Below are 27,794 nucleotides of genomic sequence, written 5' to 3' on the forward strand. Positions count from 1 at the left end.
AAAATCTCAAATTGATTCCTAGAGAAAATTATAGGACTCACTACATCTATTTGTGTGGTTGATAGATGTACCATAAGCTAACTTTTCCAATGCCAGTCAAATCTTTGTCAATTGATTACAAGGTGAATTTACAATTGATCCATTGCGTTGCTAATGTATAAAATTGTGAATCACAATAATGCATGGGAAGCCAAAGCTAAGACAGACTGTTCTTTATGAGATGCCAATGCTGTATTTTGGGTTAAAGTTTTGGGGTGGACCAAAAAATAATACAGGTAAAACATCAGTACAGAATGGATACAAACAAACCGTAACAAGTGTTTTCATCAAGGCTGGCTCAGTCTTGTATATTGTCAGTGCTCAGCTATCCACTACATGCATTCTAAATATAAAAAGTATTTTATTTTAATAGCATATTTAGTAAATATTTTACCCACATTTGACAAAAAGTCACAGCATTCAACAAATGTGTCTTCATGGAGCAATTAAATGAATACACAAAATACTGTACATGAACTGTAAAAACTCTAAGGCACTCACATTTGCTTTTATTCATTGCCAATACTTATGATTGTTGAAGACACTACATGTCTTTGCAGGTTAAAACACAAAACAAAACAGAATACATACACAATTACACGCGTGCTCATGGGTTTGAGCTTTGGGCTCTTAATGAAAGGACAAACAGTGGTCATAGAAATAACATTAGACATTTTTTTAACTTTGGTTGGAGTGAATTATTTTAATAAACAAACTAATGGAACAGGCCAAGAAGTGTCCACTAATTAAAAGTTTCACAAGTGTCACACATTAAATGTCCTAATCCTAAAAAAGTTTCTTCCACAGTTGCACACACCAAACCCCTACCTGAAGACATTTGAAACTGTCAATTTTGCATCAAAAGCAACATAATTAACTGAGTGACATTTAATGACATCAGCATTCATTCTTTTTAATGAGAGGTCTCTGTTATGACACTATCATAAGAAGCATTCAAATAAAGTGTAACTGCAAATTCTATTTTGCCTTACAATCTTATTAGGGATGTCCCTGATCCGATCACGTGATTGGTAATCGGGCCCAATTACGCCATTTTCAGAGGGTCAAAGACGGGGAAAAAAGATTGTGCTGTTAAAATGTATCTATTTGCTTGTAAATATTAACTGATTGGCTGTCATTGACGACGATAGGCGTCTAATCCATTTTTACTGGGAGGGCTCGCAGTGATCGTTCCATATTTGAGAGTAGATGTTGCCTCGTATGCGTCGGGTTTAAAATGGAAATCATTATTTCTTTCACTTGCGGCCTGGTATCAAGTGGCCTGTGGACCATTGGGGACCCCTGGCCTAGTATATATTGTGCAGCCACTTGCATGTTCTGAAGCAATCAAATACATCACCAAATGACTGAATGTTAGATCAATATGCATTGAATCCAGGTGAGTTGAAAATGATGAGTGTAAATGGCAGGAAATTCAGTTTTTAACCATGTTGAGGAATTTAACAATGCCTTTGTTAGCTGATTTTTTTTTTAGGTAAGGCTTACCGGGTATGAAGTGGTCACTGGAGATTCTTGCATTCTTTATCATTTACTTGTTAAATTTGGTTGTTTTTATGGCTTGTACACTGCTGGCCAAAAGTATTGCCACCCCTGCAATCATGTCAGACAATGCTGAATTTCTCCCAGAAAATGATTGGAATTACAAATGCTTTAGTAGTAATATCTTCATTTATTTTGCTTGTAATGATAAACACAAAAGAGAATGAAAAAACAAATCAAATCATTATCATTTTACACAAAACTCAAAAAATGGGCCGGACAAAAGTATTGGTACCCTCAGTCTAATACTTGGTAGCTAAGGGTGTAACGGTACACAAAAATCTCGGTTCGGTACGTACCTCGGTTTTGAGGTCACGGTTCGGTTCATTTTCGGTACAGTTAGAAAACAAAATGCAACATATAAATGGGCTAGTTGTTTATTACACACCTTTGTGCTTTCAACAGCAGGAACATTATTAGCCTATACAAAGCTAGAATTCTGCTCAAAAAGTAGCGGGTATTTAAAGATAATCCAACAACAATTTGCCTTTCAGACCCTGCGTATTGGTCAGCTTTCTTTCTGAAAGACAGAACAAAAAAGAAGTCCTGTACTAAAGAGAAAAGCAATCCCAATGACAAAGATTTTAACATGTATTTTACAAATGAAATGCCTCAACGAATCATTTCCCCCCCCCCTTATGAATGGTTTTCAAAAGCTTTATTGGTGAATTTTCTCAAGTTAAAGCGCCACACAGAAATTAATAAATTTGTGTAACCAGGATCTGCGTAATATTTCTATTATTTAATTACAGGTGTTTTAGCTCATTTCAATTTATTTAAATGGGCTATTATTTATTTTATTATGTGTTTATATTTTACAAATGTGATGTAGTATTCATTTATATTGTATATTTTATGTTGTATAACTTTAGTTCCTATGTGAATATTAGTTCCTACTTGTTTTGTTGTGGTAGGAGGGTTTTGTATTGAACACGGGGCCGTGTTGGTTATTATTATAGCAGAGAAGACAGCAGTAAAGCAACAAAGACAAGTCAACTGTGCCCCGATCTACCACTCAAAAGATCTGATGGCCTCAAAAAGTGGGTTACGATTTCATATTAGTTTGAAAATCGACCGGATCCACCGTATTTTTACACGAGTAACTTCCGGTCTGCCCGATCCTAGCTACTGGTAGCAGTATTGACACAGGAGGGTCGCGTCTCGCTTCAATTAATAAACTCTGCCGTTCTTTTCGCGTGCGTCGTGTTGAGCCGCTTCTGGGATGCGTCTAACACGCGGCCGCACTGCGACTGGTGTGCATCGGCTGATTGACTTTAACGCCGGCGTTTCACTGCGTTCTCGTGGCGGCCACGTTGTCGCACCGTTGACGTTTCTGGGTTATATTGTCCTACCGTGTTGGTCCTCATTATAGTAGAGACGACACAAAGAAACTGTACCCCGATTGACTCACAGTCTCGAAAAGTAAGGGTTACATTACGTCAGAAACTCGTTCGGTACGCCTCCGTTCCGAACCGAGCACCACGTACCGAAACGGTTCAATACAAGTAGAACAACCTTTAGATGAAATAACTGCGAACAACCGCTTCCTTGTCCAGCAATGAGTTTTTTACAATGCTCTGCTGGAATTTTAGACCATTCTTCTTTGGCCAACTGCTCCAGGTCTGAGATTTGAAGGGTGCCCTCTACAAACTGCCATTTCTAGATCTTTCCACAGGTATTCTATGGGAGTCAGGTCTGGACTCATTGCTGGCCACTTTAGAAGTCTCCAGTGCTTTCTCTCAAACCATTTTCTAGTGCTTTTTCAAGTGTGGGTCATTGTCCTGCTGAAAGATCCATGACCTCTGAGGGAGACCCCTTTCTTAGAATGGGCCCTACATTATGCTGCAAAATTTGTTGGAAGTCTTCAGACTTCATAATGCCATGCACACGGTTAAGCAGTCTAGTGCCAGGAGTAGCAAAGCAACCCCAAAACATCAGGGAACTTCTGCCATATTTGACTGAGGGGACCATGTTCTTTCTTTGAAGGCTTTGTTTTTTTCCCCTATAAACTCTATGTTGATGCCTTTTCCCAAAAAACTCTACTTTTGTCTCATCTGACCAGAGAACATTCTTCCAAAACGTTTTTATGCTTTCTCATATAAGTTTTTGGCAAAATCCCGCCTGGCTTTTTTATGTCTTTGGGTCAGAAGTGGGGTCTTCTTGGGTATCCTACCATAGAGTCCCTTTTCATTCAGACGCCGACGGACAGTACCGGTTGACACTGTTGTACCCTGGGACTGCAGGCCAGCTTGAACTTGTTTGGATGTTAGTCAAGGTTCTTTATCCACCATCCACATCTAGAGAGGTTAGCCACAGTGCCATGGGCTTTACACTTATTGATGACACTGTGCATGGTAGACACAGGAACATTCAGGCCTTTGGAGATGGACTTGTAGCCTTGAGATTGCCCATGCTTCCTCACAATTTTGTTTTTCAAGTCCTCGGACAGTTCTCTGGTCTTCTTTCTTTTCTCCATGCTATATTTGGTACACGCAACGACACAGGACAGAAGTTGAGTCAACTTGAATCCATTTTAACTGGCTGCAAATGTGATTTCATAATTGCCATCATCTGTTATGTACGTGCCACAGGTAAGTAACAGGTGCTGTAATGACACAAATTAGAGAAGCATCACATGATTTTTCATAGGGTGACAATACTTTTGTCTGGCCCATTTTTGGAGTTTTGTGTAAAATGATGATTTAATTTTTTCCCATTCTCTTTTGTAAGAGATATTACTACCAAAGCATTCGTAATTGCAGTCATTTTTCTGGGAGGAATTGAGCATTATCTGAGCGAATTGCAGGGGTGGCTTTTGGCCAGCAGTGTAGCCACACGCGTCCGAGTTGGTGATATGCGGTAAAACTACGTTTTTTTGTTTGTTTTGTTTTTTGTCGTAACAGTTAACGTAACCAATCGCTTAGCAAGACACATTGAAATATAAGGGTATTCATGTGAAACAAAATATTTATTCATGATTTATTATTTATATTTGTTTTATTTAACATAATTTGTTTGCAAACTTATTTTGTGCTGAACAACTGATTTGCAAAATACTCTTGATTGTGGGATTTGGAAATTAGTCATTTTTGTTGTTGTTGAAACCACTGCGGCACTAAATAAACCTTTTACATTAATTAAATTTACTAATTTTACAAATTAGGGAAAATAGACATTTGGATGTGCGTTTTTTTCCCTCCTTAATACATTTTAGAGGTATCAGAATGGGATACGGTATCGGCAGATCCTCCATATGAGGTGACTCGGACATATGCAAATTGGGACGTCCCTAATTTATATTAAACTTCTATTTTTGTTTAAACTACTTCTGTGAACACTGGGTTTTCTTTCATCGACAAATGGGACACTTTTCAGCATGTGTGTAAGTTTATGTAATCAAATTTAGTTTAAAGCCAAATTTTGAAATGAAATTGGAATCTTTAATTCTGAACTCAATTGTATACAGACACTATTGTTTAGGGTCCTTAAATAAGACCATTGCACCAATGCAAGCCCGTATTTAATACTGTTGTGATACGGCTCTTGTGAGACAGTGCAACACTTGATTTGATCCCTTAGTATAAAACATTACAACACAATGTTTTGTGGTTGTTCCGTTACCTTCTTTTCGCATTAGAATTCAGTTGGATTAGATTTACAGGAAAGGTTCATTGTTTTTGTCTGCATTTCTACTCTACAGCACCTGTAGAGGAAGCAAATTGTCCTTGTCTGTGACCTCTACGGTGCCAACAGTGAAACTTTTGAAGATCTGTGTCAACAACAGAGTCCCGTTTGCGAGGTCGGATGCTGTTAGCTTCGTCTTCTTGCTCGCTGTCCTCGTCCTGCTCTTGCACACCAGTAGTCACGCACCTCTCTTCCTCTGTCCTTGTGTGAGCGTGACCCTGCGTGGTCCTCATCTTATTTTTCTGCCCGGATGTATTTCTATCCCAATCAGTAGAAGGTACCGTTTCCTCCTCTTCGTCATCAATTTCTTCCTCCTCTTCCTCCTCCACATCCTCATCATTGTGCCCTTCTATCATGGTCAGTTCTAATTTACGATGGCTAGCTATTTGATAGATGGAAGACAAGTGAGGCGTGGACAGGTCTGCATCGTAGACTGAGAATGGGAGGTGAAGGTAGTGCCCTGCGGCTGCTGCCGCGGCGTAGATGCAGCAACATGTCTGGGCGCAGTCGTTGCGGAGGCCTCCTTGTCCTGAACGGACCATTCTGAACCGCTTACGAAAGGGTGGGCCTGCCGGGTGCGTGAAGCACGTCGGTGTGGAGGTGGACCTGTTGTGGGCCTGCTGCGTGTTGTTTGAGGTCGGAGGTAAGGTGCTGGTAAAAACTGGGTTGGGAGAAAAGCACCATTCAGTACTCTGGAGCAAGATGTCAGTTCTTAGACGTCGGAGGAGGTTGTTAACAAGGACGGAGCGTCGTAAGAAAGCCTCGGGGTCGTCAATGAACCTCATCTTCTCCAGAGAGAGACGCAGCACGTAGGCCCGCTCCTCCAAAACTGGTGCCACCTACAGGAGCAGTTAGATATTAGTTCCAGGGAAAGGTAAAAGTAAAAAGTAAAAATGAAAACAATTATCCTGATTGAGTTAGACAGATTTAATGCTTTACTCGCTCAGATGGCAGCTATACATGGTATAAATTCCGAAGACACCAAACGTTTTTGGCTTAAACCAAAACTGAAAATCCCCAAATCCCCAATATGGAAACATCTAAATAAATTAATGTATGCATTATACAGAATATTGTGCACTTATGCAAATTTATATGAGCGTGAGCTTCCTTGTTACGTCTTGAGTGATGTCTTGGCAAACTATACATGACCAGGTTTTTTGGTTTGTTTGTTTTTCTAACGTGTTGGTTCTTGTTGTTGAAAACTCCAATATAAAATGTTCTGTGAATGACTATTTGTTTATTATGGCAGTTAAATTTTGAAAAATGAATATAATTTATTGCAAATTATTATAAAGTTCATCAAGCTACATTTTACATGGCTCCCCGTTGTTTTGAAGGGATCCACGGATAGACAGGCAAGAAGTTCTTAAAAGATAAACGTTATTATGGGTTAAAATAATTTGATATTGAAACCTCTCGATGTCTTCATTTTAATACAATTTGCAAAATTTGTTTAACTAGAACAACCCTTTCAATTCAGTTTCAATATTTCACAAAACGAGCAGCAAAAGCAAAATGAACAGGAAAGACGGGATGAGACGAGACAAGAGTAGGAAAAAAAAAAACTGTTCTGCCAAAATGTGCCACACCGGCGAAACATTTACAAAAGGTGAATTTGACACCCAAAGTACCACCTTGCGCTTTCAGCTTGTTTTGTTTAGATGCATACAGACAGAACATACTAAAGATGCCTTAAGAAAATACTTAAACATTGTAATATCAAATGAGGGTGGTTCAAATATGCATGTGGTCAACAGATCAACAATCTGCTTTCAAGCTACCACAAGAAAACACAATGCTTAAAAGTATGACAGGGAAACACATGCAAAAAGTATTTTGAGGTCATTAAAACGTAATAAAAGACTCAATAAAAACACAAATAGTAAGTACTCGCCGCTTTTAACCAATGTGCGCATGTGTTGGACGTCTCGCCACGTAGAAGGAATTGGAGAAACTCGGAAGTGTTCGTCTAGTGACAATCTACATCATCACCCCGAGCCTCCATTGCGTGCATAAAACGATGCGCCCTCGGTAGGTCGAAACATTTACTAAACATTATAGCTTTTAAAATCAATGCCAACATTTTATGTGTTTCTAATAACGTATTTTAGTAAAAGAGAAAATAATTGTGGTTTATGGCAGCTTATCAGTCTTTAAATTTGAGGTTCCATTTAATTACTGAACAAATAATTTAAAGTTTAAAATCTGTAATTCAATACTTACATTCTGGCAGTATGTCCTGAAACCTAATGACGCTTCATCATCATCAATAAACTTCCTCTTGAAGTATGCAATTCTTGATATTGACACATTGTCAGGAAGCTGTCGAAAAGGAGCTTCTACAGAGGAAAAAAAAGAATTGTTTATATAGGAGCATTAATGCAGAAATTCAATTAACACTTCCAAGGCGAACAACTAGCATGAAGATAAAATGTTTTATCAACAGATGCTTATTAATATACTTGTGTTCCAATGAACATGTCATGGGTGTTTGTACAATAGTACTGACATGTACTGTAAGGATATTAAAATTTTTTGTTAGTAAACGTATCTCATCCATTCCCTGTAAAAGTTATCCTCATTAAGGTTTTTTGGTATAATGGAAACTATTTTAAGAAACATATACAGGGTGTTCCAAAATGTTTGACCCCATTTCGTAGGCCAATAATTTTGACAATTTTTGTTGGCATGACCTCAAATTTTCACAGCTTGTGTAGAAACGTTTCAAGTTTTTGTGTGTACCGTTCCGCATTTCTATCTTTTCAGGTTAAGAAATGCTGTTCACGTCAAAAGAAAAACCATTTTGCGTGTTAGAGTGCGCTCGGACTCACTCACCAAAGACAGTGCAGCGTGCCTTCTTGGGCTGCAGCTATCGATTATTTTATTAGTCGATTAATCGATGAACTAGTTAGTTCGAGAAATCGAGTAATTGGATAAGGAACATGAAAAATTAAACTACTTGAGCTGAGCCTCAAATGGTATAAAAACAGATAAATAAGGATCTATGTACAATAAAAGAACAACTGGCTAACTTACATAGCCAAAGTCCGCTAGCTTAAATGCTATAAAAAGGCTAACTTTTTTTTCCACAATGCTCTTAACAAATGGATCAGAAACACATTCCCACAAAAAACGGCTAAATATACCAATAAACTAAATAATGAATGCATTATAAAACATTAGGTCAAACAAAAACTTATGTTGGTCTTAACATGGAGAAGCTGGATTCAACCATGTGAAATTAGGCAGATTAGAGGGCAGTGTATTCACCCAAATCAGTACTAAATGCAAACACTTTCAAAATAATCCATTACAACGCCACTTAAATTAAACGAATAGTCGAAGCAGCAAAATTTAAGTCGAATCTTTTTTTCTAATCGAATACTCGAGTTTAGGGCTGCAGATATCGAATATTTTAGTAATCGAGTAATCGACTGAAAATTCTATCGACTAATCGAGTAATCGGATAAAACATTTTTTTTTTTTTAGGTAAAGAGCAATTATAAATATAGATGAGAAAACAAGACATTTCATCTAATATTGAACCATTTTCAGTCAATCAATGTCTTTATTTTCGATGTACATTGTTGAAAACAGCCAACAATTGCATCTCAAATGTGACAACAAAAAAGAAAAAAAAAAAAGACTCATTCACTGCTTCCACTCAAAAAACTTTTAGCTCTTATAAAAAATTTCTTACCTAAAAATGTCATATGCTTGATAACACACATCACTTAAAAGTTATTTTTTTCCCACGTGTTTCAATTGAATTTCCACTTGTGTCAAGCTATAAGTTCTAGTTAAGTTTTAAGTTCGCGTTAACTGTAAGTCCTGATAAGATTTTGAGTTTTTGCAGTGTTCAAAATAAATGCTGTGCTGTATTGGAGCACAGTAGGCACCAGTGCTACTTGGTGTTTTATCCAGCAATGACTACTGAGCTAAAATTGACAGTTAGCATTATTAAGTTTTTATTTTACACCCTAATCACTCTACAGCGCATTTTTCACAGATTAAATAAAGCCTGTATGTAAGAGTTAGCCACGCATCGACAGTGGTCATAATGAATAGAAACCTAGTCCTCCGCAGGGATAACGTTTTGTGAGCGAGTGACAGTAACGTTAATCTTATTTATGAGCGCTGAGAAGTGTACTGCTTTAAGATTTTATTATCGCCGCCGAGTCGGTCATTTCAAATCTAGTTCTACGTACATATGACATCTATCACACGCATCAGACGCTACCGGCTACCATGTTGCTACCACCTTAGCAACATGCGGGCGAATTTTTTAGCAACGTCGGCGCAGTTTGTAACGGCTGTCGGCTGTAGTAAGGTATTTTTTTATTGCTCCTTCCTCTACGCACATGACTCTAGCGCGTTGTCCTGTATGAAAAGTAGTCCGGGCAAAATATGATGCTTTGAGCTGGCAAAATTAAATGATTCCTCGAGGTGAATAAAATTACTCGGATCAGTTTTTAAACTCGAGTTACTCGAGTTTCTCGAGTATTCGTTTCAGCTCTACTCGAGTTAATTGAAGAATCGTTGCAGCACTAGTGCCTTCTTGACAAATTTAACAAAGAAGGCACCAACTACAGAGCAAATTAGGACTTAGCACCAAAAATTTTAAGTTTGAGCTCGAATACTGACTCGACGTGTGCAGTCACAGGCGGCGCTCATATCGAACATTAATGAAAATCTGTCATAGAACCAACAAATAGTTGTACTTTTCTTTTCAAATTTAACCAATAAAACTTATGACCGTCAACATAAAGTGTATTTAGTTTCATTAAAATCCATCCAGTAGTTTCCGAGATATGGGCATTTAGAATGGGGTCAACCATTTTGAAAATTCATAAAGGTTAATATTCATGTCCAATAAAATACTTTCACGGCATCCATTTTTTTACTATTATTTTTAATTCAAAAGTCAAAAAGTGACCAACTTTGATTCTGAAAAAAAAAAAAAAACCTCACCAAAAACAATGTAACAAATTAATCTTTTTATTGAAAAAAAAAAAAAAAAAATCGTGATCATATGGACAAGAAGGTATGGTACCGTACCTCGTTACGGGAAAAAAGGGACAATAAATAAACATTCATTTGACAATGTTTACCTTGTTTCATCCGGTATTCAGTGTGGCCGGGTGGGTTGGTATTTGACAGGCATGTCTTACTGCAGCGCTCTGTTTTCCATAAAGGTGGATATGTTGTGAGGGGAGGTTCTCCCTCTGGTTCCGTGAAAGGATTCATGGACAAGACAAGGGTCATTTCTTCTATTTTTTTTGGTCTAGAAAAACAGAAAAACATTTTGTTACTTATGAAATTGATACCAAGGCTGTTAACTGAATAATAATGACCAAGGGATTCTTCTAGGGGTGTAATAATTAAATCAATATTGTAATATACCATGATACTTTATATCCCAATAGGTAATCGATATACTCCTGCCAAGAATTGATATATCCTTTTTAAAATATTGTCACTGTTTAATAAAAGAACCAGTGGGTTCCTACTAGGCCTGCACAATATGTCTTTGAACATCGTCATCGCAATGCGCGCATGCGCCATAGTTTTTCAACCCTCCAAACCTTTATTTTGCTTCATAAAAAAAGCAAATGCGCAGAGACATGGCTACCTGGATCCCTTAACACTACAGTATAGCGCAAGCTTCATCATTCACAGATGAACCCCCTTAGCCTGGATTAAACAGGATTATATGAGTACAATATGGTAATGGTGATTAAACCAAAGTCTTTCCAAACAGAGCTATTAAAGTCTTCTGGTGAAAATTTTTCTAGTTTTAATATCGCAGTATATATCGCTAACACCCCAAAAGTCGCAATGCCAATTAATAGACTCCACCATCAGTTGAGAAAACAGCTCCCACAGACATTGCGCCACGCCTTCCCATAGGGAGCCGACCCAGGCAGAACGTTGAGTTGGCTTTCATTGTGATATACTCAAACACACGCTGTGTTCTAACACCGGTTTAAGGTGGAAATAGGACGAAGGTTTCACTGCATACAAGCAGGCAGGAGTGTCTCAAGAGTGATTTGGCCGAGGATTCAAGGTAATTACTATACGGTATCAAATAGAAGCATGCATGCACTTTGATGCATTGTGAAAAAAAAAATCAGTGGTTATTTTAGTGTAACTTTGGCTTGAAATATTTACGTAAAATGAATGATAACTGCCCTTTTTTTTTTTCTTTTAACCAATCTAGACTATTTTACGTTCATATTAGGGCTGCAGCTATCGAATATTTTAGTAATCGAGTATTCGACTGAAAATTCTATCGATTAATCAAGTAATGGGATAAAACATTTATTTTTTTGATAAAGAGCAAATATAAATCTACATGAGAAAACAAGACATTTCATCTAATATTGAACCATTTTCAGTCAATCAGTGTCTTTATTTTCAATGTACATTGTTGAAAAACAGCCAAAAATTGCGTCTCGGATCTGACAAGAAAAAAAAAAAAACTAATTCACTCCTTTCACTCAAAAACTTACAGATGTTATTAAAAAATATATATATATTATTTCTTATCTAAAAATGTCATTACGCTTGATAACTCACATCACTTAAAGGTTTGTTGTTTTTCCTACGTGTTTCGATTGAATTTCCATTTGTGTCAAGCTATTTTTAAGTTCTAGTTAAGTTTTAAGTTTGTCTAAACTGTAAGTCCTGATAGGATTTTGAGTTTTTGCAGTGCTCAAAATAAATGTACGATACCTGTTGTACTGGAGCACATTAGGGACCAGTGCTACTTGGTGTTTTATCCAGCAATGACTACTGAGCTAAAATTGACAGTCAGCATTATTATGCTTTTATTTTACATCTCATCACTCTACAGCGCCACGTTTTTACATAATAATTGAAGCCTGTAGGTAAGACACGTTAGCCACGCATCAACAGTAGTCAGAATGGATAAAAACCTAGCCCTCCGCAGGGCTAACGTTACGTGAGCAAGGGACAGTAACGTTAATCTTATTTATTAGCGCTGAGACGTTCACTGCTTTAAGATGGCGGCTGTTTACTAACGCCACCAGGTCTATGATTTCGCATCTAGTTCTATATGCATGCGATATCTATGAGACTCATCAGACGCTACCTGCTACCACCATAGCATCCTGCGGGCGTAGTGTTTAGCAATGTTGGGCTAGTTTTGTTGTGGCTGTCGGCTGCAGTCAGGTATTATTGCTTCTTCCTCTACGCACGTGACGTCTGCGCATTGTCACACATTTAAAGTAGTCTGGGCAAAACGTGATGCTTAGAGCTGGCAAAATTAAACGATTCCTTGAGGTGGATAAAATTACTCGGATCAGTTTTTAAACTCGAGTTACTCAAGTTGCTCTAATATTCGTTTCAGCTCTAGTTCATATCTATAGAAATTCCGCGATATAAGCATTTATTTACAAGAATTCTCAACTTAAAAGCTCTTTGTTGCGTGATGGCCGCCATGTTGGATTACACAATACCGTAACTTTTGCTAGAAATATTTACGTGAAATGAATGATAACTACCAATTTTTTGCTTTTAACCAAGAATGTAGACTGTTTTAGGTTCATATCTATAGAAATTCCACGATTTAAGCATTTATTTACAAGAATTTTCAACATAAAAAGCTTTTTGTTTTGTGGCAGCCGCTACAATAGCAAAATTCAACCTAAATAAGTTGTGATTGTGAATAGACAAATGCAAATTTTGCTTTTTTGAGTAAAATTAAGACCATTCTGCATGCTTTCCTCAAGTAGTAAGTTTCTGATGGGAAAATTGAGTGATTTATTAGCTTTTGAAAACTTAAAAAAATTAAGTTAATATTTTGGGCAAAAACATATGATGCGATAAATATTGCTATTGATCCTGAAAATATTGGTGATTATCTCTGCATCTGGTGGTTTTTGTGCATCTAGCATAAAGTTTTAGAATTTTATAGCCATTTTAAGTTATGTTATACTTGTATAAAAAAAAAGAATCAACCGGGATTTTTATTGGGAAACGACTTTGAATTTTTTGATGTCGCTGCTCATGGAGAGGTGCCTGTTTCGGTTTTCGGTGACTAGCGGCTTTGGATTCGAAAATATTTGAATTTGAAGTTTTTGAAAATAGGCCACCTACAGATCGGCCCCGAGCCCCGTCAACTGATAGTAAAGTATATGGCCAATTTTTTCCAATATCTTTCAGCCCTAGTTGCTACTGAATATACCACTACAACAGTGTCTATGTTAACTCATTGGCTGCCATTAATGGCGTTCAACATCCAATCCATTTAGACTGGGGTGGGCAAACTATTCCACAAAGGGCAGCAGCAGGTGCTGGTTTTTGTTCCAACCCATTAAGAGGACACATTTTCACCAATCTGGTGCTTTATAAATGCAATCTGTTGATTGCGGGTAGGTGCTCCTTGTTTCTGCTGAAACCTCATTGGTTAAACTGTCAGTGCTGGATCGGTAAGAACAAAGACCAGGACTCACTGCGGCCCTCGAGGACCGGTTTTCCCACCTCTGACCTCATTTGCTTGTCATTGACTTGTAGCAAACCCCTCAATTTCCTGGATTCTTGTTATACATCTGCGTGGTATTTGTTATCAAAACTTGCTATTGTTATTTTTAACATATTATTGACAAAATGTAAGTTTTGAAAATTGCTGACTCTCTTTGACAATGCAATTTGTCTGAAAAATGATAGTTTTAGAGAGGCAAGGAATCCGCCGGATGTCATCGAATTAAACAACAAAATGTTAATGTTCTTTGAATATACAGTAGTAGACTTACAGAAGCGGGCCAGAGATGAGACCTTAACCCAGCACCACATGACTGACCAATTAGGATATTATGTGTGAAACACTTTTTGTTTCTCCCCTATAAAAAAGCTTAAAAAAAAAAAAACAGTGACAAAAATTATTTAGGTCAGGTGGCAAAAGAATCCCACTGTGACAGCCATGACTGTAATAGTGATCTTCTTTTATGTTAAGTTTAGTTAGATGTCCTTTTGATCACTGTGAATTTCTGTCAGGTGATTTATGGATCCTCCTCTTCATGTACAATGCAAAGCCAGCTGTTCCAAACACCAGCAGATGGACTTTCTTGTCACTACCTTTCCTCCTCAAAGCTCGTTCACTTTGATTCCCTCTACAGATACTCTCGAGTACAAACCTCCATGACAGACACAAGCTGAAGTGACACCATGCTCGCTCCTGCTGGGGTAGCAGATTAAAATGTCCGCTTCAATAAGCTCCCCCACTTGGCATGACTGAACAGCTTTACGTGTGTATATTCCTCTCAAGAAATTGTTCCTAAACTCACAAGTCAAGTGAACCAAGAGCTAAGGAAGCAACTTTGTACTGTTTGCATGCTGCATTCAATAACATTTTTATGAACCGTCTCACACACAAAAGTGGTAGTTTGCAAGCTTTCTTTGCGTGTACTTTAACATTTTTGTGTTTACATATTTAATCATATTTACTGTCATTTTTAAAGTAAAGTGTTTTAAACTACTTTAGCTTAGTCTACAGTGCAACGCAAAACAGTCGGCTTGGTGTGATTCAACACAGTACAGCGGATAAATTGTGTAGAAATGGCTAGACAAAGTAGCGTCTGTTTTCTACGTGGTTTGAGCATAGTCAACGGACACGCCCACAGTGACAAAATTTCTTTAATCTGATCATAGTTCGGATTAAAATTATGTTCGGGTGCACTGTTTTCATGGACAATAAAAATATTGATCTGATTAGGACTTGCGTGTTCATTCCTTACACTTAGAATTATTTTGACATGCGCAGATTAACCAAATATAATGGAAATAGTAGTAGAAGAAAAAAGCCGTAGAGACTTCCATGTTAACAAAACATTGCTTCATCCAATTCAACTTTAATTGTCATGTTATTTCACCGATTTTCCTCATTTTTCTACCATCAAGGCTTTCAAAAATTTTAAACTTTTTAAATATCGCTAGTAGGGCTGTCCCAAACGACAAATTTTCTCCCGATTAGTCAGCCGACCATTTTTACGATTAGTCGACTAATCTAATAATATATATATGTATATATATATACATATATATATATATATTTTTTTACAAATTTAGCAATGAAATTTTTGTTGAGGCTTATCAATTCACATAAAACATATTGGAACACTTAAATTATTTATTAAAGTACAAATAAACACGTAAATAACAATAATAAATCACAAATAAACAATGAGTTCAAATGCTGATAGAATTAACTAGTGTAGCATCCCGATTGGAAAGATGGTCTCTTAAACTGATGGTTTACAACTTTTATTCCATCCTTGATGTAAACACACCGGAAGAGGTACGGTGCACACAAATAAAACAACACAATTAGAAATTAACAAAAACTTTTCACCTTTTTCTTTTTAAACCTTATTTATATATCAATGAATTGCCTATATGAATTTCCTTTACCTTAAATTATTACATTATCATTGACAATCTCTCCCTTGAGTGCAATCACTGTATATACTGTATATATTTATGACCTTTTAACCTTATATAATTTTCTATACCATAAAATAAACCATAACATGAAATAAACCTTTCAATTAGCATTGAGAACAATACTAATAGCACTTATAGGCCCATTGTCAATGAAACATCATTATTTAGTAAAAAAAATTTACAATCTGGGTGACGGCGCTTGAGGTGTTTATTCACGGCCGACGTGCAGCCAAGCTTGGCATTGAAGAGACAGGACAGAAGAGTGTACCCTCCTTTGTTTCTTTGAAATAAGTCAATGTTTTTGACACTCTGGTGCGCTTTTTTTTGGCTTTGTGCCGCATTCCCCGCTTGCATACAGAGCATCCGACATTCTGAACTTTCCACGCATATTTTTTTTAACCCTTCATTAACCGTCGACGGGATGTTGTGCTCGTCGACGGATTTACGTCATCGATGACGTCGACTATGTCGACTAGTCGGGACAGCTCTAATCGCTAGCAACATGTTCGCCATGGATACAAACCAGTCTAGTCTTGCGCTCGCCCTGTCTTTCACTCCCTTTCTACTCGTGTCCGGGAAATAACAGAAAAGCATACTTATACTGAAGTCATAGACATGCGCGGTAAAGACTGTCTGTTCCAAAATTTTGGAATATGTGTTTTCATGCATGCCAATGGGATTGTACATTTACATAAACACCCCTCTTGATCAGAATGGGGTTGAGCGTCAGAATATGAGCAATGTTTTTATTCATTCAAGTTTGGCAGCCTTGTTAACACATTGCCTGCGATTGACAGCGACAGATATCCAATCCATTTGAAGAGAGAGGGCAAGCAGCGAATGAATAAACATTAATTTGCTGCCTCCACTTCAAATATTGGACGTCTACTAGTGATAAACTTGTTAAATTCACAGTAAAAGGATGATAAGAACCGCATGATTGGATGCCTATCATCATTATTTGGGTCTAACCATAGACTAGTTGTATCGAAGGGGTATCTCCCCACAAAGGACCTCCACTGAGGCTAATTATGTCAAAGCCATTTAGTGATGCAATCATGGTTAATTAGCATCTTTATGCCCTGTATGTTTCCCTCCAGAGTTGCTTCTTCACCCGCAGCTATTTTCTTCTCCATCACCTCGCCTCACTGCTGCTGTTGCTACGTTTGCTTGGGCACAAAGAAACAAGCATGCCATCACTCCCCTTCCCCTCCGTAGGGACCTCCATTTTGACATCCCACACTCTCCTTCACTAGCTCTTTCATCGCCCCCGCTTCTCTTTCACTCCATCTGTCTTACATCCTTTGAAATGCGGTCACATTTGACGGTTTACTAAGATACACAAGGGATAGACAACAACAAAGAGAATATGGACCAAGCAGCAACGTGTGTTATTCAAGGAACATGTGAACGGTAGAGGCAGAGACAGTAGGGGTGGGAACTTCTGTGTACCTCACGGTAACGATGATCTCATGATGTGGCGATACAACACTTATCGATACACGGGTCAGGAAATCGATCTACTATATTCTATGATACGACTAATAAACAGAAAAATCATCTTACTGTTTGGGGATTTAAATAAGTTTATCACTAGTAGATGTCCAATCAATTTGAACTGGTAGGCTGGCAGCGAATGAACATTTGTCGTCTATTAACATCAGTGGCAGCAAATGAGTTAACATGGACACTTGTGGAAAACTTGGCTAGCAACCTGTTGGCTCCTTTTCTAATTAGTGACACCTTTTTAAAGGATATATCGATTCTTGGCAGGAGCATATCAATAACTTATTGGGATACAAAGTACAAGGGATGTCCCGATGCTGATTTTTCGACTTACAAATACTTATCAGATTCCTGACATGTTTGTGTTCTCAGCCGTTCTTTTTTCATTCCAACACCTGATTGAGCTGGATGGGCGAGGTCATGCGACGCACCTCTGGCACATCAGGAGCGCGCTGTATTTAAGGACGCCTGTGTCTAGCAGCTGTGTCGGACGATTGCCTTGCTTACCACTGTGTGTGCCATCATATTCGTGCTCTCTGACATTCCTACGGTAGTTTGATCATTTTGATTTTTTGTGCTCTATTTTCTGTTGGACTTTGTGATCACTTAATTGGACTTTGTTATTGTCGCGTTTTCTGGCATGCTCCCGTAGTTGTACTTTGTTATACTCACGAAATTTTTTGGCGTGCTCCCTTGGTTGACCTCTTTATTAAATACAAACCTATTCACTATTTTTGGTCTCCAGGTCTGTGATTGAGATCCACATATAGGGCTTGCCGTTCATTACAATATTAATCCAATACCTGTATTTTAGACCAGTAAAAATAATGCAACAAGTAAATGACAAATCATTTTGTCATTCACTTTTTGTATTAAAGTGAGCCCTGCTGGTACCTCCTCAAGAAATGCTCTGTTAACAAATATTACACAATGCCCTAGTACTATCATTAGTCTCTAAAGAGAAGTACAGTGGTATGAAAAAGTATCTGAACCTCTTGGAATTTCTCACATCTCCGCATAAAATCACCATCGAATGTGATCTGATCTTTGTCAAAATCCCAGAGGTGAAAAAACAGCGACTACGGTAACTAAAGCCACCAAAACATTTAAAGGTTTTCATATTTTAATGAGGATAGTATGCAAACAATGACAGAAGGGGGAAAATCTGTAAGTGAACCATCACATTTAATATTTTGACCCCCCCCCCCCCCCCCCCCCCCGGCAGCAATAACTTCAACCAGAAGCTTCCTGTAGCTGCAGACTGGCACATCAATCATCGATCAAGACTAATCTTGGCCCATTCTTCTCTACAAAACTCCTGTAGTTAAGTCAGATTCCTGGGATGTCTGTTATGAATCGCTGTATTTAGGTCATGCCACAGGACTTAGCCACTCCAGAAAGTGTATTTTGTTCGTCTGAAACCATTCTGAAGTTGATTTACTTCTGTGTTTTGGATCATTGTCTTGTTGCAGCATCAATCTTTTTTTAGCTTCAACTGTCTGACAGAGGGCCTCAGGTTTTCCTGCAAAACATCCTGATTAACTTTCGAATTAATTCTTCCATTAATGATTGCAAATTGTCCAGGCCCTGAGGCAGCAAAACAGCCCCAAATCATGATACTCCCTCCACCATGCTGCAAGGTGGAGATGTGGTGTTGATGTTGGTGAGCTGTTCCATTTTTCATCCACATGTGACGTTGTGTGTTATTCCCAAACAATTCAACTTTGGTTTCATCAGTCCACAAAATGTTTTGCCAAAACTTTGGTGGGGTGTCCATGCGCCTATTTGCGAACATTAAACGAGCAACAATGTTTTTTTTAGACAGCAGTGGCTTCTTCTGTGGAGTCCTCCTATGAACACCATTCTTGGCCATAGTTTTACATATAGTTGATGTGTGCACAGAGATATTGGACTGTGCCAGTGATTTCTGGAAGTCTTTAGCAGACACTCTAGGGTTCTTTTTTACCTCTCTGAGTATTCTGCGCTGAACTCTTGACGTCATCTTTGGTGGACGGCCACCCCTTGGGAGAGAAGCAACTGTGCCAAACTCTCTCCATTTGTAGACAACTTCTTTGACTGTTGATTGATGAACATCCAGACTTTTACAGACGTTTTGTATCCTTTTCTAGCTTTATACAAATCAACAATCCTTGACCGCAGGTCTTCAGACAGCTCTTTTGACCGAGCTATGATGCACATCAGACAATGCTTCTCATTGAGACAATTCTTACCAGGTGTGTGTTTTATAGTGGCAGGGCAGCTTTAAACCACTCATCAGTGTTTGGACACACAGCTGACTTTTGTTTGGTAAAAATTGGTTCCAATTGCTCTTTAAGTCTCCTTAGGCAGAGGGTTCACTTACTTATTTTTTCCCTGTCATTTTCTGTCATTGTTTGCATGATTTCCTTATTAAAATATGAAATCCTATAAATGTTTGGGTGGTTTTAGATAAAGCAAAGACTGTTTTCACATTTGTGGTATTTTGACAAAGATCAGATCACTTTTGATGGTGATTTTGTGCAGAAAAGTGAGAAATTCCAAAAGGTTCAGATACTTTTTCATACCACTCTACCTTGACATATGAATGCATCGACATACGATTCTTTCGACATACAGTACAACGTAAAATTTGATTCGTCATCTGTCTCGACATATGACCACATGCTCGAAATATGACGATTTAGGACACTGTCACAATTTCATTGTTTTCATGCAAGACAGCAGCACGCACGTTGGACTTTCTTGAGAGAAATTTTCATGGGTCCCAAATAGATTAGTGCAGGTGATGTTTACCATTGGAATGAACAAAGAAATCATAGAAAAATATTAGCGTGGTGTGTGTGTGAGTTAACTGGCTAGATAATACCGCTCACAACACGGCTCACCGCATGCACTTCTACCTACACAACCGTTGTCTTCTCCGACCTCTGTTTGCCAGTAAGGTGTAAGGTGGCCATAAAAAATATTTTTAATTTATTTATTCATAATTTACAGCATTTGTTTTACATGTGTCTAATTATATGCATTTGTTAAATTACCGTAATTTCCCGAATATAAGGTGCACCTGTGTATAATGCGCACCCCAAATTTACTTGTAAAATTTGGGGGAAATTATTGTACCCGTTTATAACGCGCACCCTAATTTTAGCACCAATAAATAGAAGAATACAAGAAAACAGAGCTCGTGTACAGATACAGAGATGTCATTTTACTGACTGGTGAAACACAGCACAAGCATAGCACATTGGTAGTTCAAAACATTACCGTAAACTGACAATATTTACGGTAATAATATGATTTGACAACTTCTCCAACTTACCAGAATCTAGGAGAAAACAAAACGGATGTGACTTTTCTTTTAAAGGCTGCTGTATAACTTGCTCGTTTCCTCATGATGAATAAATGTTTCTTCCATGGATTGATACGGTAAAACTACTGAACTATTGTTATTTGGGTTTGAGTTTCCCGAGGGACCGATATAGTTGACGGACACAGGAAGTGTGTGTCCTTACATTTGTTATGCTCCGAATTGTGGAGCTGCAATAAACGTCGACTCAAATGAGTTCAAGAAACTAAATTCTGTGCTTTATGAAGAGTGAAAAAAGCAGAATTTAACACAGACGAAATCATTCGGCCGATTAGTGTGAAGTATTACCGAAACAAAATGGTGACGTCACGTACCGTAATGGTCGGCAACGGGTCGCCGCATACGTTTCTTCAACACAACGTGGCCGTGTCAATGAAAAAAAATCGGTTTATATATATATATATATATATATATATATGTAATACATATATATTTCTGTCTCCATCCATGTACCCGTTTATAATGCGTACCATGAGTTTACAAGTTGATTTTGGGGAAAAAAAGTGCGCGTTATATTCGGGAAATTACGGTAGACAGAACATGGCTCACCGTATCGTTCTCCAAGCCATCTCCTCCGACCTTCGTTTGCCAGTCTCTATAAGTTAAGATGACAATAAAATTGTTTTTTTAATTTCCAATTTACTTTTAATTTATTTGTTTTGCGATGTGTAATTGCTATTTTTAATTGTACCTGCAGTATTTATTAAGGACTTAGCGTAGGTTTTGGGATGTGGAGCGAATTAATCAATTTATAATGTATTCTTATGGGGAAATCCCTCTCGACATACGACCATTTCAACATACAAACCGGGTCCTGGAACAAATTAAATTCGTATGTCGAATTACCAGTGTAGTCCCACTCATCGGATATGTGTTTGCCTAGCGGTTTGAAAAGCGTGGTGTACTGAAAGCACACATGAAAACTGGATTGGACCCGATTTTGTGATCAAATCCGATACTGTCCGATACTCCAAAAATAGCTGTATCAGGTGCCGAATGCCGATACCGATAGTCTGTCTTAAATCTGGACATCAATACAATGTATTGCGATATATTGCAATATTGTAATGTTGTCACACCCCGAAGAGACAGTGCGGACAATTGTTTGTAGTTGCGTACCAGAATAGAAAAAAAAAAAAAGTGTGTTGAATGAGCAGAGAACCTTTCTCTCTAGCTTTCTCTCTGCATCTCCTGGGAAACTGATATGACTAAGAGTGCAGGCCGCATGTGTAATGTGTGAGCTTGTGTTTCACGGTGTGTAACCAAGGAGAAAAAAAAGAACTTGTAAGAGTGAAAGCATATGCGATGTGTGGGTGTAAGAAACATCTGCATCACCTATGTTCAGTCAGAGCTCCTTCTGGCTTCATCCCTCTTATCTCTCCTCTCACAGCTCCCCTACCTCTGTCAGACTTTATATTGCATTCTTTCATTACACACTTTGATGATGAGAAGTTAATTGCAGTGCCAGGGCAGGAGACAAACTGTGGAAGGGAGTCTGATTGAGAATTTGAAAAGAATAGGGGAGAAAGGGTAGCAGTAGAGGGAATGGATGGATAGAATGAGTTAGGAATGGAAAGATAAGTGCCTTAGGGAGCCTTGTCATGAGTGGAGACAAGTCACCCGCAGCGATGATTTCTGCTGTTGTGATTGACTCCCTCCCTCCAGCTCTGAGACAGAGAGCACACACTCATGCACAGCTTGTAGTGTAGTGGAACATTTTGATGGGGAGTCAACCAAGGTCAACTGAGATGCTCAGTCACACAGAAAGTTTGATTCTGCTTTCAAATGCTCTTCATTTTTGTGTAATGTTTACACAAACACGCACCATACATATTAATGGATATACTAGTATATATATATATATATATATACTGTATATATATATGGCGGACAACACAGACAAGACTGAAAAAGCAGTTTCAGCTCTTGCACTCGTCTTTAAAAGAAACTGCTGTATTTTAAGCCAAAAAAACTGTTGTGTTTGATAGAACAATCTGTCTATATGCTGTTATAGCAGATTCATGGCGCATTAAGCCCCCGAAATATTTTTAATTTGTCAGTTTTACCTTGAAAACCCCCGTTTACAGACGTCGCGCAACCGCTTTTGTTTCTACCCAGCCATAAAACGAAGGTAATTAATTATATTTATTATTTAAACTTAAATGTCTGTCATTTTTAACTTATAATCATTAATTGATGTCTCATATTTCGTTTTTAAAAAAAAGCGACTCTATAAAATTATTCACTCACATATTTTAAACTTTTAAACAAATTATACAATTAAAAAAAAATGGCGTCTGTAAAAAAGCCACAGATATCTACCTCGTAACTATCGCTTAATTGTATTTTTTTTTTTGTTACTGTCCGCATTTTCTCCGATATGTTAGATGATAAATAATCGCTCCAAACAAAAAAATTGGGGAAAAAAAAAAAAAAAAAAAATTTTTAAAGGGTAAATATATAAAAAAAGAAAATCTCGACCACTCCTTGATGTCTGCGATTTCTGCATAGCGACCCATGTTATATTACCATGTTTCACCCATAAAATCCCCAAAAATTCCAGCTGTGGCCATTCACAGCTGTGTCTTGACACTCAGTGATACATGCTACATGGCGTCTGTAATTCTGCTCTCACATTCGGTCACCTCCAGATAGGGTTTTGCTGTTTAAAAAACTTTTTTTTTTTTTTTAAATGCCCTCCTGTTCAAAAATGTTCTTCCCCCAGAAAATTGAGATTTTAAGCTTTCCAATGATGTATCACACATGCATATCGGACAATTTTGAAAGTTGGCTAAATCGGGGGTCTCAGAGCGGAGCTTCACGTCACCTGATATATATATATATATATATATATATATATATATATATATATATGTATATATATATATATATATATATTTATAAATATTATATATATTATCAAATACTTGTTCTCTACACTGTATATATATATATATATATATATATATATATATATATATATATATTAGTGCTGTCAAGAGACTAAAATTTTTAATCGCAGTTAAACAATTGTAGTTATCACACTTTCCTTTGTAAAAAAAAAAAAAAAAATAATTGATTTATGTCCCTTTATCGTATTTTAATCATATTGCCATCAAGCGATTAAAAGATCAATTGCATGCAGTCAACAGTTACCTCGCAATTAATCGCGTTTTGTGCAAAAACAATGCAAAAACAAAAACACCTATTCGCACATGAGTTGACCGATGTGCTCACCTTAAAGGGTATGACAACACCTGGGGAAATGCAAATATTCCATCATTTATCCATTAACGCATGCCTTTTGAATTCATATCATGCCACTTCGTGTAATTACACACATCGCAACACCAAGAAAATGATAGAAATTAGGTCGATTGTCAAGTTAAAAGGACCCGCCCCCGAGATCTTAGCATATTGTGTGCGTGACGTCACTATAGAGAAACAACCGGCTCAGTGCTTAGTACTGAATGGCGGCGATGATGGCGGACAATTTTGTTTCTATTTGCAGCGACAAATCCGACGTAACGAACATTCTTCTAATGGTGACGAGGAGAGTTATGAACCTTTCTTTGGTGTTTTGGGTTATCAATTTGAGCCCAAACGAAAGCCAATGCAGCCTAATGAAAGGATCATTGAGGGGAGCAATCACACTGATGAAACACCGGCGGCAACAGAATCACCGAATGGTTTGTTTTGCATTTCTTTTTATGAAGCTGATACACCGTGACTGCAAAATAAAGTAATGTATAGAATAATTATCATTTAATATGCTATCATAGGTTTCGCTCTGCCAACCGACACAAATATGAATGGGATTAGAGGATTTGTTCTATATATTTTACGAGCGATATATTTATGCATGTGTCCAGTCCTATATCCAATGCATCATATGTTTTTTATTATAAAAGAGTACTCACTCTGGCCATTTTCCTCGTTTGCTTTGCCTGGGGTGGTAAGGTGGTCTCATCAGAGCCAGTCATCGTCCTCTTTCACCGGGCACCGCATCTGCTTTCAGCAGCAATTTCTTAGCAAAACCTGATTTCATTTGCCCATAGTTCGTATAGCTTTCAGGCGTAAAATGCGCACCACACAAAACCGTGCCGGAGGCTGGGTCTGCAAAATTAGCCCTCTTAGCACTGACGAACTTTACTCATTGTCTGCGTAGTCCAGCTCTTTTTCTCGCGTTCGGGAACTCATGGATACTACATTGCGACAAATGGCTATTTGTAAACCACATAGCATGACAGGTTTGAATCATTTTAGCGATTTTTTGATAAAACACGAACGCAACTCTCTCGTCGATAAACAACGATGGCACCTGCCTCGACCTTTTGTTTCCTTGTTATGACGTCTCCGCCCCATTCGGCTGTTTCCGGAACACTTTCGGAAATGTTCGTCATTTTCGATCTATTTTCGATAATTGCTCATTAATGTGATTTATTTTTTTGTTAACTTTATCAATATTTGTTATCTTGGCACATAACGGTTCTATTGATGTCTCACACCCCCTTTGCGTTTTCACACCCTTTAAAGTGCCTGTGACAGCAGAAAAAAAAAAAAAAATCCCAAATAGCAATATTATGTGAATTAGAATAATATTTTGAGACGATTCAACTATATACAACAATTTGGCAAAGCGCAGATGACGAGAAATTAGTCTTTAAATCTGCCTTTTAGCCCCACCTGTCATTATAGCGCTTTAGCGTTCCCATATGGATGATGTCGTCGGCAGGGTAACGATTCCATCTGATTTAGAATTCAGCCCATTAAGGGGGAAGGTTCAGAACAAGGATAATGCCACATAGAGCAGCAAAATTTCATGATTTTTTCAATCGCTCTACTCTAATATTTTATTAGTACGATAGGGCAAAATTAGTGCATAATGGTCGAAACTGCCGACTTCTTCCTCTCCCGTAAGGTATTTTATGCCACCGGAGTTAGTCCGGCTTTTGTCATTTCCCTGCACCGGCTTTGGAGACGGAGGAAAGAGCGTAAACAAAACAGGAGGCGAGACAGCTAGCCAACATGTTAACCCGAACCGAGCAACTTTTCCAACTCTTATCCTCGCCTTTCGAAAACGAAAAATCACACAAAACTACCCCGACTCATGTCACACACGGCGGCAGGTTTGATTGTCTTCACCGACAGTCACAAGTCACCGGCGGCGAACAAGTTATAGCTCGTCATTCTGCTGTGGCTCCGGCACGCAGGCAGAGAGGGGAATGAACGCCGAAAATAGCGCATTTTAGGTGGACAATCCGGCCGACGTCGGTGCAGGGGGCTGCCCAAACCCAAGCCGAGGATAGTGGTCTATTGGCGGCCACACGAAGAGGACCGAGGAGGTGGAAGTGACTATGGTGTGTGACAAGCCGCTGGTCGTCGGCCGAGTGGTCTTCTCGGTGGACAGGTAGCATTGTCACCCATAAAATGCAAGCTACCTCCTTATTAAAACGTGTGCCATGATCCCAGTATTTGACATAAAACACGTAGCTTACTCACATCCTCGTCGGTCCAATGGTCCCACAGTGTCGGACTTGTTTTGGCCATTATCGGCGGTGAACAGGAACTTTCTAAAAACCAAAAAGGCTCACACGCCTCTCCCTGGTGCTGCAACAAAAGCCTGCAGCATAATGGGCTGGCATGATTCGAAAAATTAACGAAATAATCAGCAAAATCAGATGAATCCACAGTCGTTCTGCATTCTGTAGTATTGGCTGTATACCAAAGATGATTAGCCCGTTGACGTCACATTCATATTCTTTGTCAATCCAGGAAGTCACTCATTTTCATGGCGCGGGATTAAAAAAATTGAATAAATATATTGATCGCTTCCACACACATCCAAGTCGTCCATTTTATTCAGGAGCAAACAATAGCGTGTGAAATATGAAATAAACATGCTTTTGCGGTCATAAGCACTTTAAAATAATTCAAATTTAAGCCTCAAAAGAAACAAGATTTGGGCAACTTTACATTTGTAAAGATGAATTAGACATGCATTTCCCCCCAAATAACTTCAAATAAAAGCATTCGGTCACAGTTCTGAGATCGAAGATTTAAAGCACAGGTCCTCTGTGGAGTTTCCATTTATTTATTTTTTTTGGGCACAATCTCACTTGTATTTTATTTTATATATCTTTATTTTACATACTTTACTAATTATATACATGTATAACTTAATGAAATATATCATTTGTTGTCATTGGTTTAATATTGCTTATGAAATAAAATTCCCCCAAAAGTTGAAAAATCAGATAAAATAGATAAACTCATCAAAATGCTTGTCTTCCAAAACATTTATACTTCATTTGTGCATTTTAGGGGGATTTGTGACAGTCAATCCACCTCAGAAAGCCACATTCTGGGTTAAAAGTCCAAAGTTACGTTTTGCCTGAGAACGTGGATTTCACCCTGATCCTCCGTGTCATCGTGCTCGAAAACAGTGAGCTTCGCAAGAGGAGCGCGAAGTGCCCGTAGACGTGATGGAAGTTCTCGTGGTGCTCAAAAATGTCCTCCTTCTTTCTGTCCACACATTCATTTATAGTTTATCTGCGCACTGCAGCGCTATACATGACAATGAATGTCACAATCTGCCTTAGAGTGCCACATTTTGGGCTAAAACAGCCAAATTACATTGCGCCTGACAAGGGGAATCCACCCGAAAGTCTTCGTGTGCTTTTGGTCGCATACATTACGTCTCAGACGGCTCGAGAGCAGAGCATTTTCTTAAAGTCCAAACTATGGGGGGTGGGCAGGGCCATAATTAATCGAACATAAATTTTTTTTTTTTAAATTGACAGCGTCAAAGGGGGTTCGCTTTGACGTCGTTATTAACCCGTTAACTGACAGCACGATACATATACTGTATATTTCTAAAGGGAGAGAGAGCTAGAGAGAGAGAGAGAGAGAGAGATTTAAAAATGGTGATATTGTTGTCATTTTCAATGTTCTTTCTAGGGATGTGACAAAATATTGAAACGGTGATATATTGTGATACTTTGCATCCAAAAAGGTTATTCGATATGCTCATGCCAAGAATTGAGATATCGTTTTAAAAGGTGTCAATGTTTAAAAACAAAAAAAGGGACCCAACAAGTTGCTACCAAAATCTTTCATCATAACAGTGTCTCAGTCAACTCTATGGCTGCCACTGACGGGGCTCGGCAAC

At 38.2% G+C, this 27,794-nt stretch overlaps 1 protein-coding gene across 1 annotated transcript in view; it reads right to left on the reverse strand.

The window, feature by feature from the left end:
• Positions 1-27,794, reverse strand: part of sertad4 (SERTA domain containing 4) — a 38,303-nt gene continuing 10,509 nt past the window's right edge. Inside the window, exons 2-4 of the mRNA XM_057859599.1 lie at positions 10,398-10,570; positions 7,510-7,625; positions 1-6,122 (exon numbers count right to left, since the gene is read on the reverse strand). Of these exons, the coding sequence (XP_057715582.1) occupies positions 5,289-6,122; positions 7,510-7,625; positions 10,398-10,551 (1,104 nt within the window). The 5' untranslated portion in view covers positions 10,552-10,570 and the 3' untranslated portion in view covers positions 1-5,288. The remainder of the gene's footprint in view (positions 6,123-7,509; positions 7,626-10,397; positions 10,571-27,794) is intronic.

The sequence above is a fragment of the Corythoichthys intestinalis genome, chromosome 15 (assembly GCF_030265065.1).
Source record: "Corythoichthys intestinalis isolate RoL2023-P3 chromosome 15, ASM3026506v1, whole genome shotgun sequence".
NCBI lineage: Eukaryota > Metazoa > Chordata > Actinopteri > Syngnathiformes > Syngnathidae > Corythoichthys > Corythoichthys intestinalis.